The sequence below is a fragment of the Podarcis muralis genome, chromosome 4 (genome assembly GCF_964188315.1).
Source record: "Podarcis muralis chromosome 4, rPodMur119.hap1.1, whole genome shotgun sequence".
Taxonomy (NCBI): Eukaryota; Metazoa; Chordata; class Lepidosauria; order Squamata; family Lacertidae; genus Podarcis; species Podarcis muralis.
Window position 1 is genome coordinate 54,889,439 of NC_135658.1, and position 25,792 is coordinate 54,915,230.

Sequence of the window (25,792 nt, forward strand, 5' to 3'; positions counted from 1 at the left end):
CCTTCATCTGAAGATCACATGGCAACATAAAAATACCAACAGCATATATAAGTAATGGCCATTGAATAGCATGGTACTCTGTGCACAGTGTCAAAGAGTCAGCATACATATCCTGATCTCCTTCATATAGAAGCAAACAAAATTATGTGTCTAGAAAACAGACTTCAGCTGTCTGCTGTGTCTTATAGTCATGTGCAGTCTTCTAAAGTTTGCATTACTATTTTGCACATTTCTTTTTGGACAATTCTTAATAAGATAAATACATAAGAAGAGCCTGCTGTCCAGCCAATGGCTCATCTAGTCCATCATTCTGTTCTCAAAGTGTGCAACTAGATGAAGGTAGGAAACCTTCTGCATGAAAAACCTGAGCACAAGATCTCTCTCCCCTCCGGCACTTCCCAGCAACTGATATTCAGGAGCATTACTGCCTCCAACTGTGGAGGCAGAACATAACCATCATAGCTTGTAGCCATTGGTAGCCTTTTCCTCCATGAATTTGTCCAGTTCTCTTTTAAAGCCATCCAAGTCAGTAGCCATCACTGTCTCTTGTGGGAGCAAACTCCATAGTTTAACTGTGTCCTGTATCTTCCAGCAGTCAGTTTCACTGGATGTCCACAAGTTCTAGTGTTATGAGAGAGAAAACTTTTCTGTATGCATAATTTTATGAACTTCAGTCATGTCACCTCTTACGTGCATTTTCTCTAAACTAAAAAGTACCAAACACTGCAATCTTTCTTTGTAGGGGAGTTTCTCCATTCCCTTGATAACTTTGGTTGTCCTTTTCTGAACCTTTTCCAACTCTACCATTTTTGAGGTGATGTTACCAGAACTGTATATAGTATTCCAAGTGTGGTTGCACCATAGATTTGCATAGTGGCATTATCACACCAGCAGTTTTGCTTTCAGTACTTTTCCTAATGACCTATAGTTTGGAAGTTAGATTTTTCTCAGCTGCCATGCACTAGGTTGGTATTTTCATTAAGCTTTGTATTATGACCCCAAGGTTTCATTCTTGGTCAATCACATCCAGTTCAGACTCCATGAGCTTACATATGAAGTATTATTTTACTCCAACATGCATCACTTTTCTTTTATTTATGTTGAATTCCGTTTGCCATTTTTGCTACTCATCCAGTCAATCTGGAGAAGTCCTTTTGGAGCTCTTCACAATCTCCCTTTTTGAAAAAAACAAAGCAAAAACAACCCTGAACAGTTTAGTGTCAACAGCAAACTTGGCCCCCTCATTACTCACTACTAATTCTAGATTGTTCAGGAATTATAGAAAGTCAGGTGATTACCCATGCTCTCTTCCTTTAAACGTAGTGTTGCTTGCAAAATTAATTGGTAACAAATGAGTAAATTAGTTACGTTTTCTTTATATAAAAAAAGCTGATGTGCATTGCTTTATACAGTTTTTGCATAATTGTGCATTTTAAATTTTAAGCTACTAGCTTTTGGAAAAAAAGCTTTCAACACATGGAGTGATGGTATTTTTCAGTTATGGAAAGATATAATATAAGTCCTAATTTTGAGAATGGGATCAAGGTGTTTTGTAAGGCAAACATGTTATAAACTGGAATAGAAGTACTAGTCAGAACTATTCATTTTTTCTATTGTTTCTTTCTGATGAAAAACTCAACAGATTAGAAAGGAAACTAGAATATACATGCAGATGATAATGTTTCGTATATAGCAACATATGATATCTTTAGAGGAAATGGTTACAGATAATTTCAACATGCTTGCAGTGGGGAACTGCTTCCCCACAGGCCTATTTAGCACCCTAAGCTCTTTTGAGAGTCGGGACAAGATATAAATTTAATAAAAAATAGAATAAAATAATTAGGTCCACCTAGCCTCTCCATGTGACCCGCAAGTCCACTTTATCCAATGTATGACCCCAGGTGTAGGATAATTGTTTACTCTGAAAGTAGCGTTTGTAAGCACTGCCAATCAGTTGTTTCTCCGCCTGCAGAATTTGATGTCAGGCTGTGCAGGCAAACAAAAATGGGTCACATAATGTCAAGCTGACACAAGGTGCATGACAAGTGACTGACCCTGGCCGCTTGTTGAATTTGGCCCATGGGGTTGGGGGAACTAAGGATCCAGCTAGTTGGTTGGATTTTGTTCCCCACCCTTGCAATTTGGTTTTAGTTTGTACAGTCATATCAAAAAAGGAATGCATTACTGATGCCACATTTTTTTTTATCTCCAATTCCAGCTACAACAAGTAATACATGGCTGAGTTTCTTTGGCAGATGCTTGAATTTTGTTTGAGTTACATACATGTAGGAATTTTTAAAAATCATTTTTTTCTTTCCTAACCTTTATCTAAGGGATTCGGGTGGCGCTGTGGGTTAAACCACAGAGCCTAGGACTTGCCGATCAGAAGGTCGGCGGTTCAAATCCCCGCAATGGGGTGAGCTCCCATTGCTTGGTCCCTGCTCCTGCCAACCTAGCAGTTCGAAAGCACGCCAAAATGCAAGTAGATAAATAGGTACCGCTCTGGCGGGAAGGTAAACGGCGTTTCCATGTGCTGCTCTGGTTCGCCAGAAGCGGCTTAGTCATGCTGGCCACATGACCCGGAAGCTGTACGCCGGCTCCCTCGGCCAATAAAGCGAGATGAGCACCGCAACCCCAGAGTCGGTCACGACTGGACCTAATGGTCAGGGGTCCCTTTACCTTTACCTTTACCTTTATCTAGGTCAATCTGTATTGTATTCCAATCTAATTAATGAATTGTGTTAAATCATGACTACCTATGGAGTAAGGGGAGTGAACTGGTGACTGTCTAGATCAGTAGTTCTTATACATTTTTTCCTGGGCCACACTTTCAGAATAAAAATTTACTAGCGTCTTATCTTATTGATAAGAAATAGATTGGAAAACAAAAATAAACAAATCCTAGAAATACTTGATTTATAACATAGAACACAATTACTTTATAATATGATCATGGGACATCTAGATAGCATAAAACAATGCACCTACATAAGAACATTAACAATTCCCAAAATATAATTATAAACAAGTTTCTTTGATAGTTCTTGAATCTTCCAGCCACACTTGCTATCTTCTCTAGTCACATCAGTGTGACATGCCACACCCTTCAAGAACCACTGCGCTAGTTGTTAGTGGACTCCCAACTCCCAGCATCACAAACAAGCATAGCAAATGTTCAGGGATTATGAAGGTTACCGTCCAGCATCTCCTGGAGCGTCACAGGTTCTCTGCCCCTGCTCTAGAGCAAGACTTCTTTCGGGGGGGGGGAACCTATACTCCCCCCCCCTTTGGATATAGAATTTGAATGAGAGATTGTGATAGATTTGCTACCACCAATGTGCTGTGACAACTCAAAAATAATAAAATAAAGTTAGATTTTGACATGGTATGACAATAGTTTTACACTTGTACAATTTTTATTTAAAATGTTTCTCAGAGAGCTGTTCTCTGAAGTCTCTTCCCTATTGTAGAGGGGGATTCTAGGACTTAAAAGCTCTTTCATATTCATCCCAAATATTAAAAGTAAAGTATGCCTAAAAATATGGGGCGAATTTTGAGTACAGTCTCTCCCCACATATGCTTATAGAGAGCTCTTCTCATGGGGCCTTATGGAGCCTGCTGTCCTTTCTCCATATTCCCTGTTGCACATGCATCACAGCATACTGGTGATTACTAGGAGCAGGAAGTCCTAGCATTTCAAGTAATGGACAATGTGCTGTGTTGTTTGTGTGCCCATGGGGGCATGACGAGGTGGTGGTGATTTTTTCTGATTCTGCAATTATGGTTATTTTATTACCTATACATTCATTCAAAGAGATAAAGAATATTCAGTATGCATGTAGTTGGAATCCTTACAGAATCCATTCATGTATGTCTTCTCATAAATTTTGGAGGATTTTTTTTTTACACTAAGTTAGAATAGGATCTAGTGTAGCACATGTGGATTGTGTATTTCTTGCCACCTTTACAATTAGACCTGCTTAGTCTTAGGGTCTCTGTCTTGCGCTCAGACTGACTCTCTTATATAGACTTCTTAGAGATGCTGGAAAAAAAGTTACCTGCAACTTTGAAACTTGGCAATTTCATTTGTTATTAGTAATGTTAATTATGTTTTAATTTTATGAAATAATTCCGTTTTAGAAATGGGAATTGTTCTGTTGGAAAATTTAGTACACTTGATTCTCAATTTAACGTGTGTTTAACATGTTCAAGTTCAACTTTACACTGTTGAAAGCTGGCTGGTTGAAATAAGATACATGGAAGGCAGAGAATTTTCCCAGTGCGGAAGGTGCTTTGAAGCTCCTAGGTTGGCTTACTGGGCTCTGGGAGGCTTTTGCAAGATCTTAGATGGCCCTGTGAAATCTTGTGAGAGCCTCCCAGAGCTGGTAAGCAAGAGCTTCAAAGATTTGTGCCTTGCTTGGGTGGGGTAAAATCTGTTCAGTGTGTCAGCTTCAGAAGGTAAGATTGCTCACATAGGGTCAGTTCCAATGGATTGTTTTGACTATATGCAATTTCGGCTTTACACGCTATCCCTGGAACGTAACTCGTGTGTAAGATATGACTGACCTGTAGCGGGAAATTTTCCATTACTCATAATTTCCCATCCTACTGCGGAATGCTAGTACACTCCTTTTAAGTAGCACATTGCTTCTAAGTAGAAGCTAAATTTTCTAGAGTGTTGATGAGTGACTGTTTACTTCTTTCATCTAGGAAACATAATACTCATAAAAGTCAAACCTGTTTAATTTTGCAACTTAAGTGTTGGCACTGAATTTAGTATTACTTTCAGTTTTTCTCCCAGAAGTGTGGGTTAGAGTGCTGATAAAAACAGGCCTGTAGGATGCACAAGTTTTAGAATTCTTCATTTGGTATGATTACAGTGGTACCTCGGGTTAAGAACTTAATTCGTTCTGGAGGTCTGTTCTTAACCTGAAACTGTTCTTAACCTGAAGCACCACTTTGGCTAATGGGGCCTCCTGCTGCTGCCGCGCTGCCGGAGCACGATTTCTGTTCTTATCCTGAATCAAAGTTCTTAACCTGAAGCACTATTTCTGGGTTAGCAGAGTCTGTAACCTGAAGTGTATGTAACCCGAGGTACCATTGTACTTTGGGAAATGCACCTATTTTTGATTGCAGGATATGGAGAGAAGCAACTTGAGTAATTACAGATCACTTTTAATGGGAAAAATAATTTTCTCCTTTGTTGGGTAGTTACTACTGTGGTCCTGAAACAAATGTTAGCTTTGGGACCCTCATGCAGTTAAGAAGGGAGGAGTTCGTGTAGGCTAAGCTGGGAACATAAGAGTAGGCAGCTGCTGCTCGCTTACTCTTCCTCCTAAGCCTCCATGCAGATCAGCACTGTTGACTGAACATTGCTGCCTCAGGTTGGAAAGGAACATGTGCCCTGCCACTTGTTCCTGTTCAACACCAATCAAGGCTCTGTTTCTATGTCTACCCTCTGGTTTTGCGGGAGCAGGCACAGAGAATAGTTGCTGCCTCTTAACCCCCTTGGTCCAAGAACTCCCAAATTGAGTGGTTAAAGTGGCATTCAGTGATTCTACCAGCTGTTTTAGGAGCAGGATGCTGAAGGAAGTAGCAGATGGTGATGGTGCTGCTGCTTGGGTGCTCCTAAAATACCTGCATGGAGCTTTCATTGGTTGTCACTCACATGTGATTCTTCTTTGAAGAAGCCCCCATCCCTGGCTAATCATTTCTTAAGGGGCACATTTTTGTTCTGATTCCAATTTAGTGACTGTATCTCCCGAGGGTTTTGATGTAATAGTTCTGCATTTAATCTATCACTCATTGATTACCTATAAGAGATTTAGCATGGTTAATTCAGAATTCTGGTCCTATTCTTGGAGTTACTGTGTCCCACCCAGCCTGCATCAGTGTTAGGTTTTTACTCGATCTCAACCCAGATGGAAAAATGCATTGGGACTGGAATACCCCCTTTCCTGGAATTATAGTTATGAATTGAGAGAACATTAATATTTTAAACCCTCCAAATAGCAAGGCACTGTATTTCTATGCATGCATACTTGGGAGTAACTCTTACTGGACTCAGAAGAGCTTTTTTTCTGCATGTATAGGTTTATGCTGCAAGGGTTATAATAGGAGTCGTTTTGCCAACAATCTTTTGCTGTTCCAAAGATCTGAACTGGACAGTGCCTGCCAGTTTTACTATCAAAGGGTCTTGGAGAAACCAGGCTTGAATGGAGAGTTTAGTACCAAATCTTTCCAGCCGAGGAATGATCAATAAATTTTAAGAAGAGTTGTGTGTTACTACTGGCTGCACCCTCAATTGTAGTTACTCAAACTGCAATTGGTAGTTTTGAATTCTTGGTATCTTTTCGAACAGAAATACTGCTTTAGCATATATGTTAACATATACCAATCCACATGCTGCTTCTAGAGAAATCTGTTTTCCTATGTGCATGTTAGCTTTTCTACTTGTGTTAATATATGAGTCATGTAAGTGTAAGTTTTCTCTAAATATTTTAATGAACTCCAGTGTGTGCATTAATTTTACAGAGCAGTTTCCTAGATGAAATTTTGTAGAGTTTTGTAAAGGTGGGTATACTACATTGCTATTTTCCATCAAGCAAAACAACTAAGCTTGCTTCTAGTAAGATACAAACTTTTGCTTGATAGAAAACATTAAGTTACTTATCAGAAACAAACAAAACAATTTTGTCAAAAATACTCCTATTATTTACAACCCTTGCAGTATCTTATGTTTATCTCTCTTTTTTTGCACAGCAGTATGATGGCTTCAGGCTGTGAAGTGATTTATAAATCTGTAAAACAAACAAACAAACAAACAAACAAACAAACAAACAAAACTTCCTTACAAAAAGATGGTGCCTGCTGCAATATGGACATTTATTATCTAAAAACAGAAATTGGTTTAGGAATTACATCAGATACCAAAACCATTTTCATGCAACAATAGATAGATAGATAGATAGAAACATTCTGTATTATATAGTTTTACATATGTAGAAACATCTCCAGTTTTAATGGTGGTCATGAGATTACAGTACTGGTATCTTGCATCTTCATTCCCATAGTGGCAGTATAATGTTGTTGTTGAAAAATTGCAGCAAGGATGTTTTTCATATGTATATACTTAGTGTCAAGTGAGCTACAGTCAGATAGCAATATCTCACTGGTCTGGGAATGGACATTAGTATCTGAATAGATTCGTTCTAGAAGTGTTTAGACCTCATCTACACTATGATATCATCTTTCTAAATAAAACAGAAGTAGAACCATTACAAATAACTTTTATTGTCTAAGAGTTTCAAAGTTATATTAACAATTAAGGTGCAATCCTATGTATGTCTGCTCACAAATATATATCATTGAGTTCAGGGGACTTACTCTGAGGTCAGAAAGATTTAATCTTAGTGTCTTTTTGGTACACATCATAGTAGGGCATTGAAAATTCACGATGCTTTATATAATTTTTGTATTGTCAAAACTGATAACAAAACTCCATAAATCAGTTGCTAAAAAACAGTTAAAAACAGTTAAAAGCAGTTAAAAACAGCCTATAACTATGCTATATATAAACAACCAGAAGCAAAGCCATAAAATATTGTCATAAAATAAATATTTTTTTAAGTGTTCATTAAAGGTGTCTGCCTCATCCCCTGCTTGTTTTGTGGGAAAGAATATTTAATAAATAATTTAAATCAACTTTCCCTTTTATACTTCACACAATTCTTAAACAAACATACATATTCATTGTTTAATGAATATTTACAGCTAAATACGCTCTGAACACAGTCAGGGAGAAAGTCTCATCCTTGGAGTAGTTGTAGTTAGTATTGCACTGTTAAACTAACATTTATTTTATTTTAGGAAATTGCATATATGATAGTGCATTCTCTGCTCACCACATTGGAATGCTTATTAGAAGTCAACCACATATAACAAACAAACAGTTTTTATTTCAGAGTTTTTATATATAAAAGGGCACTGGCAAAGTACACTAACTTTCAGGCAACAAGGGCTGGTAACTACTGGTAACTACAGGAGCCAGGGTGGAGGTGCAAGATACCCCAGGTCTTCCTTTCCTTGTTATGGCCCACAAGCTTTTGAACATGACCAAGGTAGGAAGGGAAAATGGGCCCCTGTTGAGGCCCTTAGAAACTCCCCACAGGTAGACTCTGCACCGCTGGTTCGACTGGCCATATCGGTTATTGAAGAGGCTGAAGAAAGGAAATGTTGATGTAAAATCTAGTAAGCAGAAAGGTGTATCTGTAAATTATATAGCTGTATCCATATACAGTGGTACCCCGCAAGACGAACGCCTCGCGAGACGAAAAACTCGCAAAACGAAAGGTTTTTTCGTTTTCGAGTTGCCTCGCAAGACGAATTTCCCTATGGGCTTGCTTCGCAAAACGAAGCTTGCCCAGGGGACAGCGGGTCTTCTCTTTTGAAGCAAGGGGCGGCGGGGAGAAGCGATCTTCTCCCCGCAGCCCCAGGTCCGGGGACAGCGGGAAGCGCTTCCCGCTACCCCCGGACCTCTTTTGAAGCAAGGGGCTGCGGGGAGATCGCTTTTCCCCGCAAACCCTTGCTTCAAAAGAGGTCCGGGGGCAGCGCGAAGCGCTTCGCGCTGCCCCCGGACCTCTTTTGAAGCAAGGGTTTGCGGGGAAAAGCGATCTCCCCGCAGCCCCTTGCTTCAAAAGAGGTCCGGGGGCAGCGGGAAGCGCAGCGCTTCTTCCCCGCTGCCCCCGGACCTCTTTTGAAGCAAGGGGCTGCGGGGAGATCGCTTCTCCCGGTGCTCCGAAGCCGGGCGGGGGGGAGGGAACACCTGCCCCCACCGCCCGGCTTCGGAACGCTGCTCCGAAGCGGGGCGGGGGGGCGGGAACACCTGCCCCAGCCGCCCCGCTTCGGAACGCTGCCCCGAAGCGGGGCGGGGGGGGCGGGAACACCTGCCCCAGCCACCCCGCTTCGGAACGCTGCCCCGAAGCGGGGCGGGGGGGCGGGAACACCTGCCCCAGCCGCCCCGCTTCGGAACGCTGCTCCGAAGCAGGGCGGGGGGGCGGGAACACCTGCCCCAGCCGCCCCGCTTCGGAACGATGCCCCGATGCCGGGCGGTGGGGCAGGAACCTCTCCCCCCGCCGCCGGGCATCGGAACGATGCCCCGATGCCGGGCGGTGGGGCGGGAACCTCTCCCCCCGCCGCCGGGCATCGGAACGATGCCCCGATGCCGGGCGGTGGGGCGGGAACCTCGCACCCGGCCGCCGGGCATCGGAAAGAGGTCCTGGACCTCTTCTGAAGGCAGGCGGGGGCAAAAGTCTTTGCTCCCCCCACCTGCCTTCCCGGGACAGCGTTCGCTGCCGACCCCCAGCATTTTAAAATCTCCTCGGGGCAGCGGAGACTTCGCTCCCGCCCGCCAGCATTTTAAAATCGCCCCGGGACAGCAGGGGCTTTTAAAATGCTGGCGGTCGGCAGCAAAGCCCTCCTGTCCCCGGAGCTTGCGGGGCGGGAGGTGGGAAGAAGGGCTTTTCTTCCCACCGCCAGCCTTCAGAACAGCCTTCTGAAGGCTGGCAGTGGGAAGAAAAGCCCTTTCCCCCCCCCCCCCCCAGCCTTCAGAAGAGGTCGGGGGACAGACTGTCCCCGGACCTGGTCTGAAGGCGGTTTCCCTAGGAACGCATTAATTGATTTTCAATGCATTCCTATGGGAAACCGTGCATCGCAAGACGAAAAAACCGCAAGACGAAGAGACTTGCGGAACGAATTAATTTCGTCTTGCGAGGCACCACTGTAATAAAATCAGTCAATGCACACACATGCACACAAACGAGAAAATAAATATTATACAGACATATGCAATTTCCTCACCAAGGTTCATCAACAGTTTTTAGAAATGAGAAACTTTTTGACTCACCCACATCCAGGAGTGTGTGTGTGTGTGTGTGTGTGTGTGTGTGTGTGTGATTAAAAAAACCCTAAATGAAAACTGATGCATACTAAAAAATTCCTCCCCCTTTTTATATGTTTGACATGAAGGTAAAGCTCAATGGAATTAAGAAAGCTATACTAAATTCTTGTGCTGTCCTTTCTAGGAGGAGAGACTTCAGCATGCAAACCTTCATCTGTTCGGCTTGCACCGTCATTTTCATTCCATGCTGCTGGCCTTCAGATGGCTGGACAGATGTCCCATTCGCATCAGCAGTACAGCGATCGTCGGCAGCAAAACTTAAATGACCAACAAGTTTCTGCCTTATCATATGCTGACCAGATTCAACAGCCTCTCACCAACCAGGTATGCGACATTTAGGAAATAAATATTTAAGCTGAGATAGTGCTCATGCACATCAGTCTGGAGTTCCAGACCCTCCCGCTAATAGTTCACGTCACTCCCACCTGACTCCGCTTCTTCACTGCAGAGTGGCAGTTGGGCATTTGATGGTAACACATGATTCTAGTATAAAAATATGAGCGGGGAAATGCCTTTTTTCATATCTCACCTCAGCCATTAACTCACTAAAAGTATGCATAATGTTGCTGATAGCTTAACTATTTCTGTTAATTGTGCTTGGAACTTTGTTTAGTTCTTGGGTTAAGGCAAGGAGCTGGGTTAGCTTTAATCATGTAACGTGTTGCTGACAATAACTCATGGCTTAGACTGGTTGTAGCAAGTCATATTCCAGGAAGGATTGTGGGGTTTGGAGGGTGGAGGTATGCGAGCGGGGAAAAAAGATTCCATCTCTCTCTTGATTTCTTAACCATGGTCATGTGGCAAATGCTACATTTGTACTAAACCTGAGTGGCCTTAGACAAGCCACATGTATGTGCAATAGAGAGATAATTATAATAATCTATAACTTATATAGATAGACCCGTAATATAGATAGGGATGGATCGAGGGGGAGAAAGATGCTAATAGTAAGCAATATATGCATTGCTTTTTTCTGGGGGGAAGCAGGGGTATGCATACCCCTAAACATTTTGTGAATCTAAGTTTGGCCTCATTGAGGGGCAGTATTTCAAATTGAGTAGGAAAATTAGAGTACTCCCAAACTTTTTTTAAATAATAAAAAAACACACCACTGGATATATGTATTGCATTCTGCATTCAGATTTACAATAATTAGAGTTTTAAAATTTTACATGGGATGGAAACTCCAGGCCCGACTTTGCATTCACTGATTTTCTGCGTAACTAATACCAGATTCTTCTTCCCACAATCATTACTCCACTGTGATTATAGTAGTAGCATGGTGTTTTTTAAAAGTGTAGTGTAGTCTGTAAAATATGTCATGATATTATTCCCGAGGAGCTACTTCATCAACTCAAGTCTACCCCAAAAGTTACCTTGCCTAGTCCTTTGTGGTTCCATCTCTCTATTCCACAAGGTGTTCTTGCATCTTCAGTCTTCATTTGGGTACCCAAAGCCAAGTGTTTGTTAAACTAGCCTATCTATAACTGCAAATTACACTTTCTTCACCACCTAGATGATACTTGAAAGTAGAAAGTAGAAGATACTTTCAACCCATTTACGGTATGGAATTAAGCAGTTTAAAATATTTAATAATTGGTGTATTCAAGCAAAGGAACCAGGAATGAAAGTCCACCTACTAGTAAATTGTGCAGTCTTACAGCCTACCACTGGCCTCTACTGGTAAGAGTGCATTTAAGATGCATCCTAATTCTATGCTAGTTGACATTTTATTGTTTAACTGTTTAAAATCAAGCCTAAAATACATAGTTCTGAAGTTACTACTTCAGAAAGAAATTCTCTTCAAATGGTAATAATTTGTTAGACATCTTTGCTGCATAAGATTTCCAACATATAGTCTCAGTGGATGAGATGCAGTTATGTCTTCCCACTTGTGCAAGAGGAACTCCAGTAGTGAAATAGAATTTGTACTTTCTTTCCTCCAATCCACCCATCCCTAGATCTGCTATGTGGGTTTTCCCAACCCTCTGGAGAATATTTGAGGTGTGTGGGGAGGGGTGGAAATAGAAGGGGAGACCAAGAAAACCCATTGTGCTACTAGACATCTATTCATACAATGTTAGATATCACCCAGTATTTCTATCTATTATCATTTCTATAGTCTTCATTCTTAAGGCCTTCACATCCTGTTCATAGTTTTCCTAGAACATTTGGCTGGCCTCTGTTGGAATGAGATTGTAGACTAGCTAAAATCTCAATCTGATTTAGTGGGGCTTTTCTTTATATTCTTTTAGTCACTTGTCTCCTGTTTTAAATCTTCATTATAAAATTCTAAATTCTTTGCATTGGGATTTAAATTAATCTTATCCATAGCATACAGTTTACTTAAAACCCCATTGAAAGTCCTCCTAATTCAGACCAAGTGTCCATCTAGAATTGAATGCTTCTGGTATGCTTTGCATGGCTGCAAGCACACAGGAAGGCATTAACCTTCTTCAACTGTTTCCTTCCACCTCCCGACAGGTTGTTTCAGGAACACAATATCTGAAACTGGAGGTTTCTTTTGGCTGTCATGTCTAACCCATTGATAAACATGTTCTTTGTGGATCTGTTCAGTCTCATTTTAAAGCTTTCTTGGCACATGGCAATTGCTTCATATTGCTGCAGCCGTAAAAATTGCTGATCAGTTTTGTTGGTGTCCCAGAATTTTAGTTGTATTAGAAAGGGAGAAGAATTTCCATCTTGTTCTACATTATGCCCTTCCTCAATTGTCTTTTTTCTAAGTTAAATTACTCCAAACACTTTTCTTTATCCTTCTACCCTTTAATAATTTTGTTGACCTTTTCTGCACCAAATCCAACTCAATGATTATCTCTTTGTGATGGGATTGTCCAAATTACATAGTATTTCAGGTGAGGCCAGACTGTATATTTCCACAAGGGCATTATTTTAGTTTTCTTTTTACTTTAGTCTCTTCCCTAATAACTCCCAGCAGTGAGTTTGCCTTTTATATTGTTGCTTCTCACTGAGATGACATTTTCCTTGAGCTGTCTGCGGTGTCTGTAAGACCTCTTTCCTAGGTATTCACTACCATTTCAGGCCCCCATCATTGCATATGTGATTTTAGGATGTTTTGTTCCCAAGTGCACCACTTCCTTACGCCCAACTTAATTTGCTATTTAGAAAAGTTATTTTGGTTTGCTCTTCACTGTCTTCTTGAGCTTCTGCTATTCTGAATACAGGTGATGACCATTTCACACGGGGCTTCTGTTCCCTCCCTCCCCCCATGTTGGTGGAGCCCCACCCCCTTCTGAGTCAATAAGGACCTGTATGCTGGCAATCACACATCAATTGGATGCACTTAAAATGGTCACCACCTGTAATTTGAAGTCATCAAAAGTTTAACCAATTTCTTACCCCAATTTCATGTCATTTTTGAATAAATTAAATGGAACCTATCCCTATTGCTTACCTTCCTATTGTAAAAAACTATGTTTACTTCTATGTTCTGCTCCTGTTTTTTAACCGTCACTAATTGCTAAGATTGTGCAGGAGATGTTGGTTGTGAACTTTGTCAGAAACTTTTTTGAAATCCATATGTAGAATGTCAGCTACATCCACACATTAGTTCTCTTAAATAATGTGAAACGTTTGGTGATGCACAACTTCCCTTCACAGAAAAAATCATGATTCTTCTTCAATGTGGCTAGTTCTGTATTCATTATATATTTTGGAAAGTGGGCCTGTTTGCTGTGCATTTTGACTCCTCTTAAGATACCACAACCATCTTTTGCATGATGGTTCCTGAGATCAAGGACCAGGTTCTTAATTGTGTTTGGATAGAGTTAAACACCATTTTGAATCAATATATTGGACTGAACCTTTCAAAACTGAACTGATTTTTTTGGCTTATTAGAATTCCTGAGCAGCACCAGGTATGAGACTATAGTGCCTAATATTCCCAACTAATACAGACTAAGTGGCCTGCAACTTCCTGGCTCCCCTCCAATACCCCCCCTTAAAAACAACAACAACACTGTTGTTACACTAATGGGTAGTCAAACTTCCAGTACAGAAGCCAATTTTAGTGACAAATTGCAGATTTGTGTAAGGAAATCAATATACCATCTGGATCTGCTGGCCTGTTAATGTTCAGTTCATTTTCTCTGGAACTTCACCTTTCATCACTTTGATTTGTCTTCTACAGTGCTAAAAAAAACCAAAAACACATCACTTCAAGCATGGATATCTTCTGACCAGTATTTTTTGCTGTTAAAAATAATACACAATGAATGCATTGAACTCTTCAGTCTCCCCATCTTCCTTCAATAATCCTTTCAATCTTTGTATTATCTAGTTGTCCAACATCCACTAGACCATCAATCACAGTTCTGTCAGCATTGTTGCCTTTTGTTTTTAAAGGAGTTGCACTCCTCTTATATTCCAGTCCTATGTGGATGCTGCAAATATGATTACAACTGAAAAGCTTGTAGGATGATTCTTCAGGAGTCATTTGGTTTTAAGGTGTCTTAGTGAGCTAGACTATGAAAATTTCTCCCTTTTTCATTTCTTGTTGGAAAACTGTGTTATCACTCACAAGGAATATGTTAAAACCATTTGACAACTTGTTTTACAGACTTTAGGCTCCATCTGCTGGCCAGAGAAAATTGTAACACATAGATCAGGTTCACAGCTACTGCTAGCAATATATTTATTTTGCTGTTAAAGGGGATTTAAAAACTTGGGAAGATTCACTTAAAATAACAAAATCTCTCAACCCAATATCCCTTGTTTCTGCCACAACCATTTGCCTCTAATTTTACTCAATCAAATTAAGTTTTCACTTTCCCGCCAGAAGGTTTTCACTTTCCTGTTTGCCTGTGTTCTGTGTCCAAAACTTTATTTCCACTTCTTTTATCCTAAGTAGCTTTAACACTTGTGAATATCCCATAGCATCACAACAGCTCAATAAGTGGCTGGGATACAGAAAAAGGTGGACAGCAACCAGTTTTTGTCTTTCTGCCTATCTCACGTCAGTTTATATCGGCATCTATAAATATAGAACTATTAAAATGTGAGCTGGAAAAAAATGAACCTCTGAAATTCCAAAGCATTTTGAATTCAGTATATTGAAAAATCTTGCATTGATATATTTGGGATGAGTGATAACATGAGCAATAGCCAGAGCAGATGACAACTTCTATTTTGTATTCTGTTTGTGATGGGTATCCATGTACATCTTTTTGGAATGGCTCAACACTCCTTCAGATACCTGGTCAATCCTTGTTCACAAACCTTCAAAGGAAAAAACAAACCCAAGCCGCCTAAACATACTTTGAATTTTTCAAAATACCAGAATACAGAAATATATATGCTCTGTAATATGACTTCACAAAGTCTCTTTAAGTTTCAAGTAAAATAGTTAAATTCAGTTGTTAAACTCAGACTAGAAAATCCAGTGAAAAGTCAGTAAGAGGACCCAAGCAATATTTTTACCTTTTTTGGGTAAGGTAATAGTGTAAGTGGGTAGTTATTAACATCCAAGCCAGGTCCTCAGTGAAGTTAGATAGACATAACTAAAATAGAAGCTTGGGAAGTGATACAATGTAGTTCTTGATAACCTGAGTAGCCAATCATCATTAGAGAGGAAAAAAACGGATCGACCTCATGTTGAAGTCTGTCAGTCTGTCTAGTAAAGAAAGAGTTATATGTTTGCTGCAAGATCCAAAATGTGATGTGTTTAATTGGTTAAGAAGTATATTGGAGAATTATTTTAATAATAATAATAATAATAATAATAATAATAATACTTGTGGTATAGTTTCAACGCAACATTTCTGAACATTAAATGTTTGAATGCACCCTATCATCACCACATTGCACAAAGAAAAACCGCAGGGACAAAAATGTCAGGAAAATCGAACCTTATTCTCTTAGTGCAGAGGTCTACAACCTTTTGGAGCCCACGGCTCCCTTGACCAACTACATTTTTTCTGTGGCACCCCTGTGGGGCTCAGGAGGCCAGTTATGCCACCGCTAGCTTGCAGAGCTGGCAGCTTCTCACACTTTTTTGAACACCCTCCCTTGTGGAGGGTTCCCTCAGCCTCCTCTCCTCTCTCCTTGGGACTGGGCAGTCACTGCTGTCACCCCTAGTCTCTGAGCTGTGCCCCCTGCCCAAAGAGAGGTGCTTTGTCATACTGCCCTACAGGGGCCTTGGAAGAGGAGGCCCCCAGCCTTAGTGACCCAACGGAGACTGGCCAAAGGTGAACATGAGGCCAGTACCTTACCTTGGGAGGTAGCAGCGGCAGCACTGGGCGTTGCCGGGCCAGCATGGCGAAAAGGCTTCTCGGCTCCTAGGCAGGCCTCACACACAGCAAGCATAGGAAAGGCCAGTGCAGTGCCTGCCAGCCTGCCCGGCCTCCCACTTGTCTGTCTATTACCAACAGCAAGGGCTGGCATACTGGCTGGGCTCCACCACCTACTTGCTTGCTTACTCTGAGGCAGCTCCTGGCAACCAGCACCCCCTAGCCAGCCCCAGAGGCAGCATTTGCCTAAGGAGCTGTAGTCAGGGCTGCTGCAACAAGCAGCTGTGCAAGCCTTTGGGAGGCAGAGACGTGAGAGGGCATCAGAAAAGGGAGGACAGAAAGAGGGACAGGGGCCAGTGTTGCCTGTGGCACTCCTGACCATCATTCAAGGCACCCCAGGGGGCCATGCCACACTGGTTGAAAACCACTATCTTAATGTCTTAATGTCAGATTTTTAAGGTGTTTTTTTTAATTGTTGGGTGGTCGGAGTATTCAGAATGCTTTCTCCCATCTGAAGTGGTGCAACCCAGGAAATGGTTTACCTTTGGATCTCCTGAATGGATAAACTGGCTAATATTTTCAGGACAACTTAGTTGTGTGTGTTACACAGCCTTTAATAAAGAACAAACCCTGTCTTCTAATTTAAGTAACATGTGAAAAACAAAACATACTGACCAAGGTTTAGCCTGTTCCAAACCTTTGCATGCCCCTCTCTCCTTTTTGAAACAGTTTCAACATGACAATTTCAAAAAACACAATTTAAAGTTGGATTGATAGTGTTGCCCACAGCTTACAAAACCAGACACCACAACAAACCACAGTTCTCAGAAAGTAAAAGCCAAAGCTCCCGAACTCCTCCTCCCAGTCATGCGGCTGATGGGAGAATGTCAAACCAAAGGCCCGCTGTGGCTGTACCTTGTACTGAAACGTGGTTTAGTAGTATGATGTGTGATTGCAGCCACTATTAATATAGCCTTTAAAACCCCTTCAAATCCTGTTGGGAGTGATCCAGCTATCTAATTGTGGTGATTTCATCTTTGAAGGAAATGTGATACTAGTATTTACACTGTAATAGTGTTTAGATTTTGGATTTTTTTTTAAAGCTACAGTTGTACCTCGGGTTACAAACTTAATTCTTTCCGGAGGTCTGTTCTTAACCCGAAACTGTTCTTAACCTGAGATGAGCTTTCACTATTGGGGCCTCCTGCCACTGCGCGATTTCCGTTCTCATCCTGGGGCAAAGTTCTTAACCCGAGGTACTACTTCCAGGTTAGCAGAGTTTGTAACCCGAAGCGTTTGTAACCACTGTACTCTTCTTTTGAGGAGGATAGAATAAGGCAATCCATTAATTCATTTTAGATACTGTGTTAGTCTATTCCAATTTGCTTAAGGTAATATTTGATATTGCCATTTTACAGAGGCGGATGCCCCAAACCTTCCGTGATCCAGCAACTGCTCCTCTGAGAAAACTATCTGTGGATTTGATCAAAACTTACAAACATATTAATGAGGTAAATTTTCATAATTCACCCAGCTGCCTTTTATTTGCACACAAATGGTTTTGTTTATTATAAGTAGCATCTTAACAGGTTTTGTGTTTTCTGTACATGATGCATTTCCTGATACTAAGATGCTAATTGAGTTGTATAGTCTTACTCTAATAAGGTGGTGGGTTCCTGTTGGCATTAAAGATTACCAGCAAAAGGTAATCTTTTCTTTCCAGTAGTCATTTTGGTGGCCTTGTTTTGCTTTCAGAGTGATTGGCATGGGGCCACTAGAAGGCATAAGTTGTACTTCATTAATACAATTTCCCTGAATTGAGGGTTTTTTTTTGGAAAATACAGTAGTGTTTTAAAACAACAAACATTGTCTGGTGATTGGTTCCTGTAATTATGTTTTGTAACTTCAGGTTTACTATGCAAAAAAGAAACGGCGACACCAACAGGGCCAAGGTGATGATTCGAGTCACAAAAAGGAGCGAAAGGTTTACAACGATGGATATGATGATGATAACTATGACTACATTGTGAAAAATGGGGAAAAGTGGATGGATCGCTATGAAATTGACTCTTTAATAGGCAAAGGTTCATTTGGACAGGTAAGCAACCTAAGTACCTCATTGTTCGGATATGGCAAGTTGTAGCCACTGTGTGTACAAGCTGCTTCACCATTTATATATAATCCAGGCTACCAATAGGAAAAATATGGGTGGGATTCAGCACTGCACTTTGATGAATGCTCTGTCTGCACAAGCATTTATGCTTCCCAGATGGAATGATCCCATCTCTCCTTTCCCTGCATGACGGGGGAAAGCTCTGTTGTGCAAGCAGAAGTCCTTGCACACGGCTTACACCGATGGGGGTCATTAGGTGAATCCTACCCATTATTAGTTTTATCAGGTTGACTCAGCATTTGATAGGCCCTGTCCAAAGTAAAGCTATGAGGGATCATTGGTTCTTTGTTCAAACTGCATCTTTGAGAGATTCTATTGCTTTGAAGAAATATTTTATATAGATAATGATTTTTGTGTTAGACATCTTAATATATATATATATGTGTGAGATGATATGTATTTTTATTTTACAGGTTGTAAAGGCATATGACCGTGTGGAACAAGAGTTTGTGGCTATTAAAATTATAAAGAACAAAAAGGCTTTCCTAAATCAAGCCCAGATTGAAGTGCGACTTCTTGAGCTTATGAACAAACATGACACGGAAATGAAATATTATATAGGTATTATTTGAGAACTTTATATTTGCATCTTTATCACAATGATGAAGCATTGCATTTTCTTTTTCATTTTTAAGTAGTTCAGTCAAATTTTTCAATAGGAAGAAATCAGTTCATCTTTGCCAATATGCACTTTGTACCTAATGTTTGGGAAACAAACTATATGAAGATCTCTTACTTAATCTTTCTTGTAATTTCTTGGTCTCTTGCTTCCTTCCATCTTTATCATTGTCCAGATGTGTGGTTTCCTCACTTGGAAGGCCAATCTATAACATCCTTCCCTGTTGTGGTACCCTCCAGATGTTTTGGACTACTGACTGACACCTATGCCCATCAACACAGTCCAAAACATGTGGAGGGCATTAGGATGGGGATGGTTGATCTATAAGTTCTGAATAGTTCTAATTACCTATAGTAAGAGAAATCCATTCAAAGATGCACATTTCAGATGACTGCAGTTGTCTTGTTCAGAGCATCACCTCAATTAATTGCAAACAGATTGCAAAAGGTATCCAAAGTTGTTGCCAAATAGTTCCTCATTATTGCTCCAAGTGTGGAACTTTTGACAGCTATATAATCTGTTGCTATTTAAACAAGTCCATATGTGTTGATTGCTCATTTTAGGTTGCTCTAATAGTAATTACCGTATTTTTCGCTCTATAACACGCAGATTTTTTCTCCTAAAAAGGAAGGGGAAATGTCTGTGCGTGTTATTGAGCGAATGTGTGGTCCCTGGAGCCAAATGGCGCGAGGGGAGGCAAAAAAAATCAGGCAAAAATCAAATCGCGCGTCTCGGAGAAGGGAAACCTGAAAAGAGGAAGCGGCTGCTTTCCTGCATTCTGCCTCAGGGTCTTACTGCCCACCCTTCTCTGTTTCCTTGCTGTGTTTGCTCAAACGGAACAAAGAGCAGGGAAAGCCCCTCCCCTCCAGGCAAGCAGAGGGGAAAGCAGAGTGTCGTCTCTGTGCTCCGGTGCTGCTGAAAACATGCAGGAGGGAGGGAGAGAGAGAGAGAGCGAGAAAGCGCGCGCGAGGTGGCTGGCTTGGGTGGGTAGGTGAGGGAAAACTTTTGCCTTCCTTTCCTCCCTCCCGTTATATCCCTCTCCTGCATTCTTAGCCAGCTGCTTCTCTGCACACCCCTCTCGTGCTCCTTGTCCGTTCTGTGTTTTTCCTTCCCTCCCCACTTAAAATGTGGTTAAAAAGCATGGATCCACATGGATCCTCAGGATCTTCGCATTGGGTCACCCCAAATTCACCATCAGATCACATAGCATGTCCATGGCTACAGCCTGCCCCCCCCCAAAATCATGCACCCACTGTTGCCTGGGGCTGCAATGGTGCAAAAACGTGGTTAAAAAGCATGGATCTACATGGATCCTCAGGATCTTTGCATTCGGTCACCCCAAATTCACCATCAGATCACATAGCATGTCCATGGCTACAGCCTGCCCCCCAAAAATCACACACCCACTGTTGCCTGGGGCTACAATGGTGCAAAAACGTGATTAAAAAGCATGGATCTACATGGATCCTCAGGATCTTTGCATTCGGTCACCCCAAATTCACCATCAGATCACATAGCATGTCCATGGCTACAGCCTGCCCCCCCCCCAAATCACGCACCCACTGTTGCCTGGGGCTGCAATGGTGCAAAAACGTGGTTACAAAACATGGATCCACATGGATCCTCAGGATCTTTGCATTGGGCCAGCCCAAATTCACCATCAGATCACATGTCTGTGGCCACAGCATGAAGCACAAAAATGATACATCCACTGTTTCATTCAGAATGTTTTTCCCCTTGTTTTCCTCCTCTATAAACGATGTGCATGTTATGGTCAGGTGCGTGTTATAGAGCGAAAAATATGGTATATTTTGGCAGCAGCTTGATATTAGTAGCCAAAGCTTGACGTTGCCCAAATTCAGACACATTTACATTGCTACTTTGTTAACTCAGCTGGCTGGCAGTTAAAACTCCTCACTAGTCAAATCCAAAAGGGACAATGTTGCTTGTGTATCTGGAAACAATTTCAAATCACCTTTTGCATAGAGCTTTCTCAGCAACTTACGTCCTAAATGACCACCTCAGTTCTGTAGACCAGTTGCTAATGGTGGCTCAGTAAACACAATATTTATGAATGAGCTGTTGGGTCAATCCACCTCCTTGGATTGGGTTTTGTTTTGTTTTTTGCAAAGAATTTCGTTTTATTTTTTAGGGTAGAATTAATGGTCTGGGGAACTTCTAGTCGGTTTATTCTTTTTTAAAACAACAACAACAACAACAACAACAAACCACCCTCTTTCCATTTGTTGAACATGTCGGTTACTGATCCCACCCTCCCCAAATAATCACCTTCTGTCTTTACTTACAACAAATCATATCTGCTTATACCTCCTTGTGAAAAGTGGGTTTCTAACACTTTCCTTAGATCACATTGATGCAGGTAGTTTTAATTTATCAGCAAGTGTGAAGCATGATCCTTTGGCCAAATTGGTAAATCTTCCAGAATAGGGAAATGTAAAACAGGTTGGGGCAGACGTTTGTGGACACCTTAGGAAATTTTGTGCTCTGTTGACTTGTCATCAATACTGTTATCATCTGGATCATTGAATAATATGTATCTATCTCGACATACATGATGTAGGATGCTCAAATAAAGCTTTAAAGCATGAAAATTTATAGAATTGGTTACCTTAGCAACTAACAATTTTGTATTTATGATTTTCACTTATGAGAATACATTTGTAATTACATTGTTTTCTTCTTTTAGTGCATTTGAAGCGTCATTTTATGTTCCGAAACCATCTTTGTCTAGTTTTTGAAATGCTCTCCTACAATCTTTATGACCTGTTGCGGAATACGAACTTCAGAGGGGTTTCACTGAACTTGACACGAAAGTTTGCACAACAGATGTGTACTGCACTGCTTTTTCTTGCAACTCCTGAACTTAGCATCATTCACTGTGACCTAAAACCTGAGAATATCTTGCTCTGTAACCCCAAACGAAGCGCTATCAAGATAGTTGATTTTGGCAGTTCTTGCCAACTTGGGCAGAGGGTGAGTATTTATAAAATGTGTTAACATTTGATGCAGGGCAGCTTGAAAAGCAGTATAAATTTCAGGATATTTCAATAAATCTGTTTTGTTTATAAAAATCTGTATAAACAAAACAGATTTTAGATCCATAATTTGTATGGGGAAAGGATTTAAATAAGTTCTTCAGCAGGTAAAAAAGGAGTGCCAGAGCTTCTGCATTCCCCCCCAAGCAAAGAATTTTAAATGATTCACTGCTTTTATCATGACCAGTATGTAAATACTTTGCTTTTCTAAAAAGATTAGTTGATGAGTTAACATGGCATTCAATAAATCTTGAACACATGTCAAAGTGCTTCCATTTTTTGCAGGGAAGAAAGGGAAGCTGCAGCAGTTTAATATATGAAGTATTTGGTTTTTGAAAAGTTGATCAGAACTACCTTTTCTAAAGTTGTAATTTTAACATAAAATAGGATTTTCAGTTTTTGAATGTAATAGCAAAATGATCTTACAATGTTTACTAAAACAAAATATTTTGTAATGTTTACTCTTAATACCTATCACATTGGTCACCTTGAGATTTCTCTGTATTTTTTAAATAACTGCCAAACTTTCTTGCAAATAGTTTTTATTGTTTCCCCCGTATCTTGTACTTCAGATAACAATGCTTGGCTGTAAATGATTTAATACCTAAACTAAGAATGGACTTAAGCTTATCTAATAACATTGTTTTTACAATACAGATATACCAGTATATCCAGAGTCGCTTTTATCGATCACCAGAGGTGCTATTGGGAATGCCTTATGATCTTGCAATTGACATGTGGTCCCTTGGTTGTATCTTAGTAGAAATGCACACTGGAGAACCCCTCTTCAGTGGTGCAAATGAGGTATGTAATTCCAAAAAGGTGGGGATAATCTTATGGAACTTTTTAATGTTGTGTAAAGCAAAGGCTTAATGTTATCTGGAACAGACAGTATAAATGATTGTGTGAACTAATCCTTATTTGGTGTCTTGGAATGCAGTCTAGAATGCAGGGTTTAACCTAACTTCCACATGCACTGATGTTGCATGGTGTTGTTTAGTATTTTACCTTCATAGATTTCCCCCCTTTCCTAACTGGTTTCTTCTGCTTCCTAAACAGGTGGATCAGATGAATAAAATAGTGGAAGTTTTAGGTATTGCACCCGCTCACATTCTTGACCAAGCACCAAAAGCAAGAAAGTTCTTTGAGAAGTTGCCAGATGGAACTTGGAACTTAAAGAAGACCAAAGATGGAAAAAGGGTAAGTTGCTCATTTGAATCTCAGTCTTATACTAATTTGTCTATAGCTCCCATTGATTTAAAGATAACTATTTCTAAGGAAGAGACAATGGAAATTTGTCTTACCATATTGTCAGAGACTGCCTCCAGGTCCCAGCTCACAGAGGACCAACGCTAGCCAGCGGTAATATACAAAAGTCTTTATTTAAGTACATTATCCATTTTCAAACCCTAGCGTGCGTCTCTACGTCTAGACACTAGACCGGCGAAGCTCCGTCTGAATCTCCGCCCCCTGTACACCAGCTTAAGACTCTAGCCTTACTCCACCTCTTCCGTCTCTCCTTCCGCCTCTGGGTCCTACTACCCCCCGGGATCCCTTCCTTCCTGGACGCTTCAGACGCGGACCCCTCTGACTCTTCCCCCTCCCTTCGGCGGGCTTTAGGACCTGGCTCCCTATCCGGGCTGCTCACTGCGCCACTCTCTTGTAGGTTTGAACTTGGCGCGCGCGCCCTGTCTTTGACCTTCCTTTCGACCGTTTCTTCGCTCTCTGATGCAGGCGTGGCCAATCCTGACTCATGTCCTTCTGCTGACGGAGAGCTGCCTGATGCCGATACCTGGGACTCCTCCCCCCTACTGCTCTTTGGTGGGGAAGCTGGTCCCGATTTCCAACTGCTGCTCTCTGAGTCCCCTCTGGCCCCTCCTTCCTGGGGTGTTCCCCTTGGCAACCCCCTTGCTCTGACCACGGGAGCCCCTTTCTGTGAATCCTCCGATTCGCTGGAGAGACTCAGAGACCTCGGACGGCTGTCATCGCTGACATCTCCCTCGGATTCCTCCCCCTCGGTCTCTATCTCCTCCCTTTCCTGTGCCTCTGCTCCTGAGCCCCTGACACATATATTTCTGTTCATGGACCAAGAAGGTGGACATTCCTCTGATGGGGTGATGCCTTCTTCTGGAGACAGCAGGCAGGTCCTAAACAGCCTTCTACCTCCTCCCCAGGGGTAGGGGCCATTGCACCCACCAGACCAACTGGCTAAGATTGTGAGGGAAACGCCAAAGGGGAAAAAATGGAGGAAATCTCACAACACTCAGGAGAAAAACTTCCCCAAAACTCACACCATTCAGGAATAAAAGAAGCTGAATAGAAGGGAAGGAAACACAAACATGCTATAGGGCCACACACTCAAATTTGAGGCTCAACTTTATAGAATAAAAATGCCAGGACAAGAAACCTGGAGAGAGCAACTCTGACCCAGCTACCATCAACTGTAAGCAGGGTCATTGTGGTGAGTGGGATGTCTGCTGGAGAAGAAGCAGATGACTATTCAGGACCATGCTTGTAAACACCAGTGGGAAACTATCCCTATCAGAAGAATGTCCTCCATCCTGATCCAGCAAATTTGGCTTTTGATATTGGTCTGCTACCAATTCTCAGCCATAGTTTCTTTCAATTTTATCTTTGTTCAACAAACCACAAGTCATCTCATTAGTAAGGAAACAAGTCAGCAGCTTAGTGTTCCTTCCAGCTGGTTTTGCCTCATGCCTTGGGAGCCTGCCAAACATCTGGGGTGAGGTGGCTAAACAACCAGTGGTTAAGCAATATGGTAGGGTTCAGAAGTAACACACAATCATAGTTAAAACAAACAATTGTTTGTAAGCTAACAACAAACCATGACTTTACATTGTGGCTGGTGGCCAGAAGACAAACCAGGGTTGGGTTCAGAAGTTCAAACAAATCACACCAGCTAAACAAACCACGGTATAGCATTCTGTGTAAATGACACTATTATATCATAAAATATGTGGTGCTTATATTCATTTTACAAAGAGACTTTTAAGTTCAATGAAAGTAAAATTAAAGTACTTAATATTAGAATATTATCAACAATATTTTGAGAACTGATAGCTTGAGGAATTTCTAATTTCTTAACAGGAGTATAAACCACCTGGAACCCGTAAACTTCACAATATACTTGGAGTTGAAACAGGAGGCCCAGGGGGACGTCGTGCTGGGGAATCGGGTCATACTGTGGCTGACTACTTGAAGTTCAAAGACCTCATCTTAAGGATGCTTGACTATGATCCGAAAACTCGAATTCAACCTTATTATGCCCTGCAGCACAGTTTTTTTAAGAAAACAGCAGATGAAGGTACAAACACAAGCAACAGTGTGTCAACAAGTCCAGCTATGGAGCAGTCACAGTCTTCAGGAACCACTTCTAGCACATCTTCAAGCTCAGGTACATTCTGATTATCACATTTGGGGGGGGGGGGGAGCTAAAAATATCCAATGTTAATCATGCTCACTATGGACCCACTGAAATAAATTGACTTAAGTAACTTAGTTAGATACCACCCTAAGCTTTTGTCAGAATATTTGCTGTCTGAATAAAATGGCATTATTTTCTCTAATCTTAAACCTCCCAAAAGATTTTTGACATTGCTTTAGTTTCCTTTGAATGGCAACAGCAAACTCTTAGCGGACTGTATGTCAGAAACTCATTTTTAGATAGAGCCTTGCTTTCTTGACTCATTATGGACG

General features: G+C 41.3%; 1 protein-coding gene across 1 annotated transcript in view; it reads left to right on the forward strand.

The window, feature by feature from the left end:
• The window catches only part of DYRK1A (dual specificity tyrosine phosphorylation regulated kinase 1A), a 97,877-nt gene that overhangs the window by 67,378 nt on the left and 4,707 nt on the right, over positions 1 to 25,792 (forward strand). The window contains exons 3-10 of the mRNA XM_028727162.2: positions 10,086 to 10,285; positions 17,646 to 17,738; positions 18,137 to 18,325; positions 18,814 to 18,961; positions 21,727 to 22,013; positions 22,733 to 22,879; positions 23,135 to 23,275; positions 25,184 to 25,490. Coding sequence (XP_028582995.1) covers positions 10,086 to 10,285; positions 17,646 to 17,738; positions 18,137 to 18,325; positions 18,814 to 18,961; positions 21,727 to 22,013; positions 22,733 to 22,879; positions 23,135 to 23,275; positions 25,184 to 25,490 — 1,512 coding nt within the window. The remainder of the gene's footprint in view (positions 1 to 10,085; positions 10,286 to 17,645; positions 17,739 to 18,136; positions 18,326 to 18,813; positions 18,962 to 21,726; positions 22,014 to 22,732; positions 22,880 to 23,134; positions 23,276 to 25,183; positions 25,491 to 25,792) is intronic.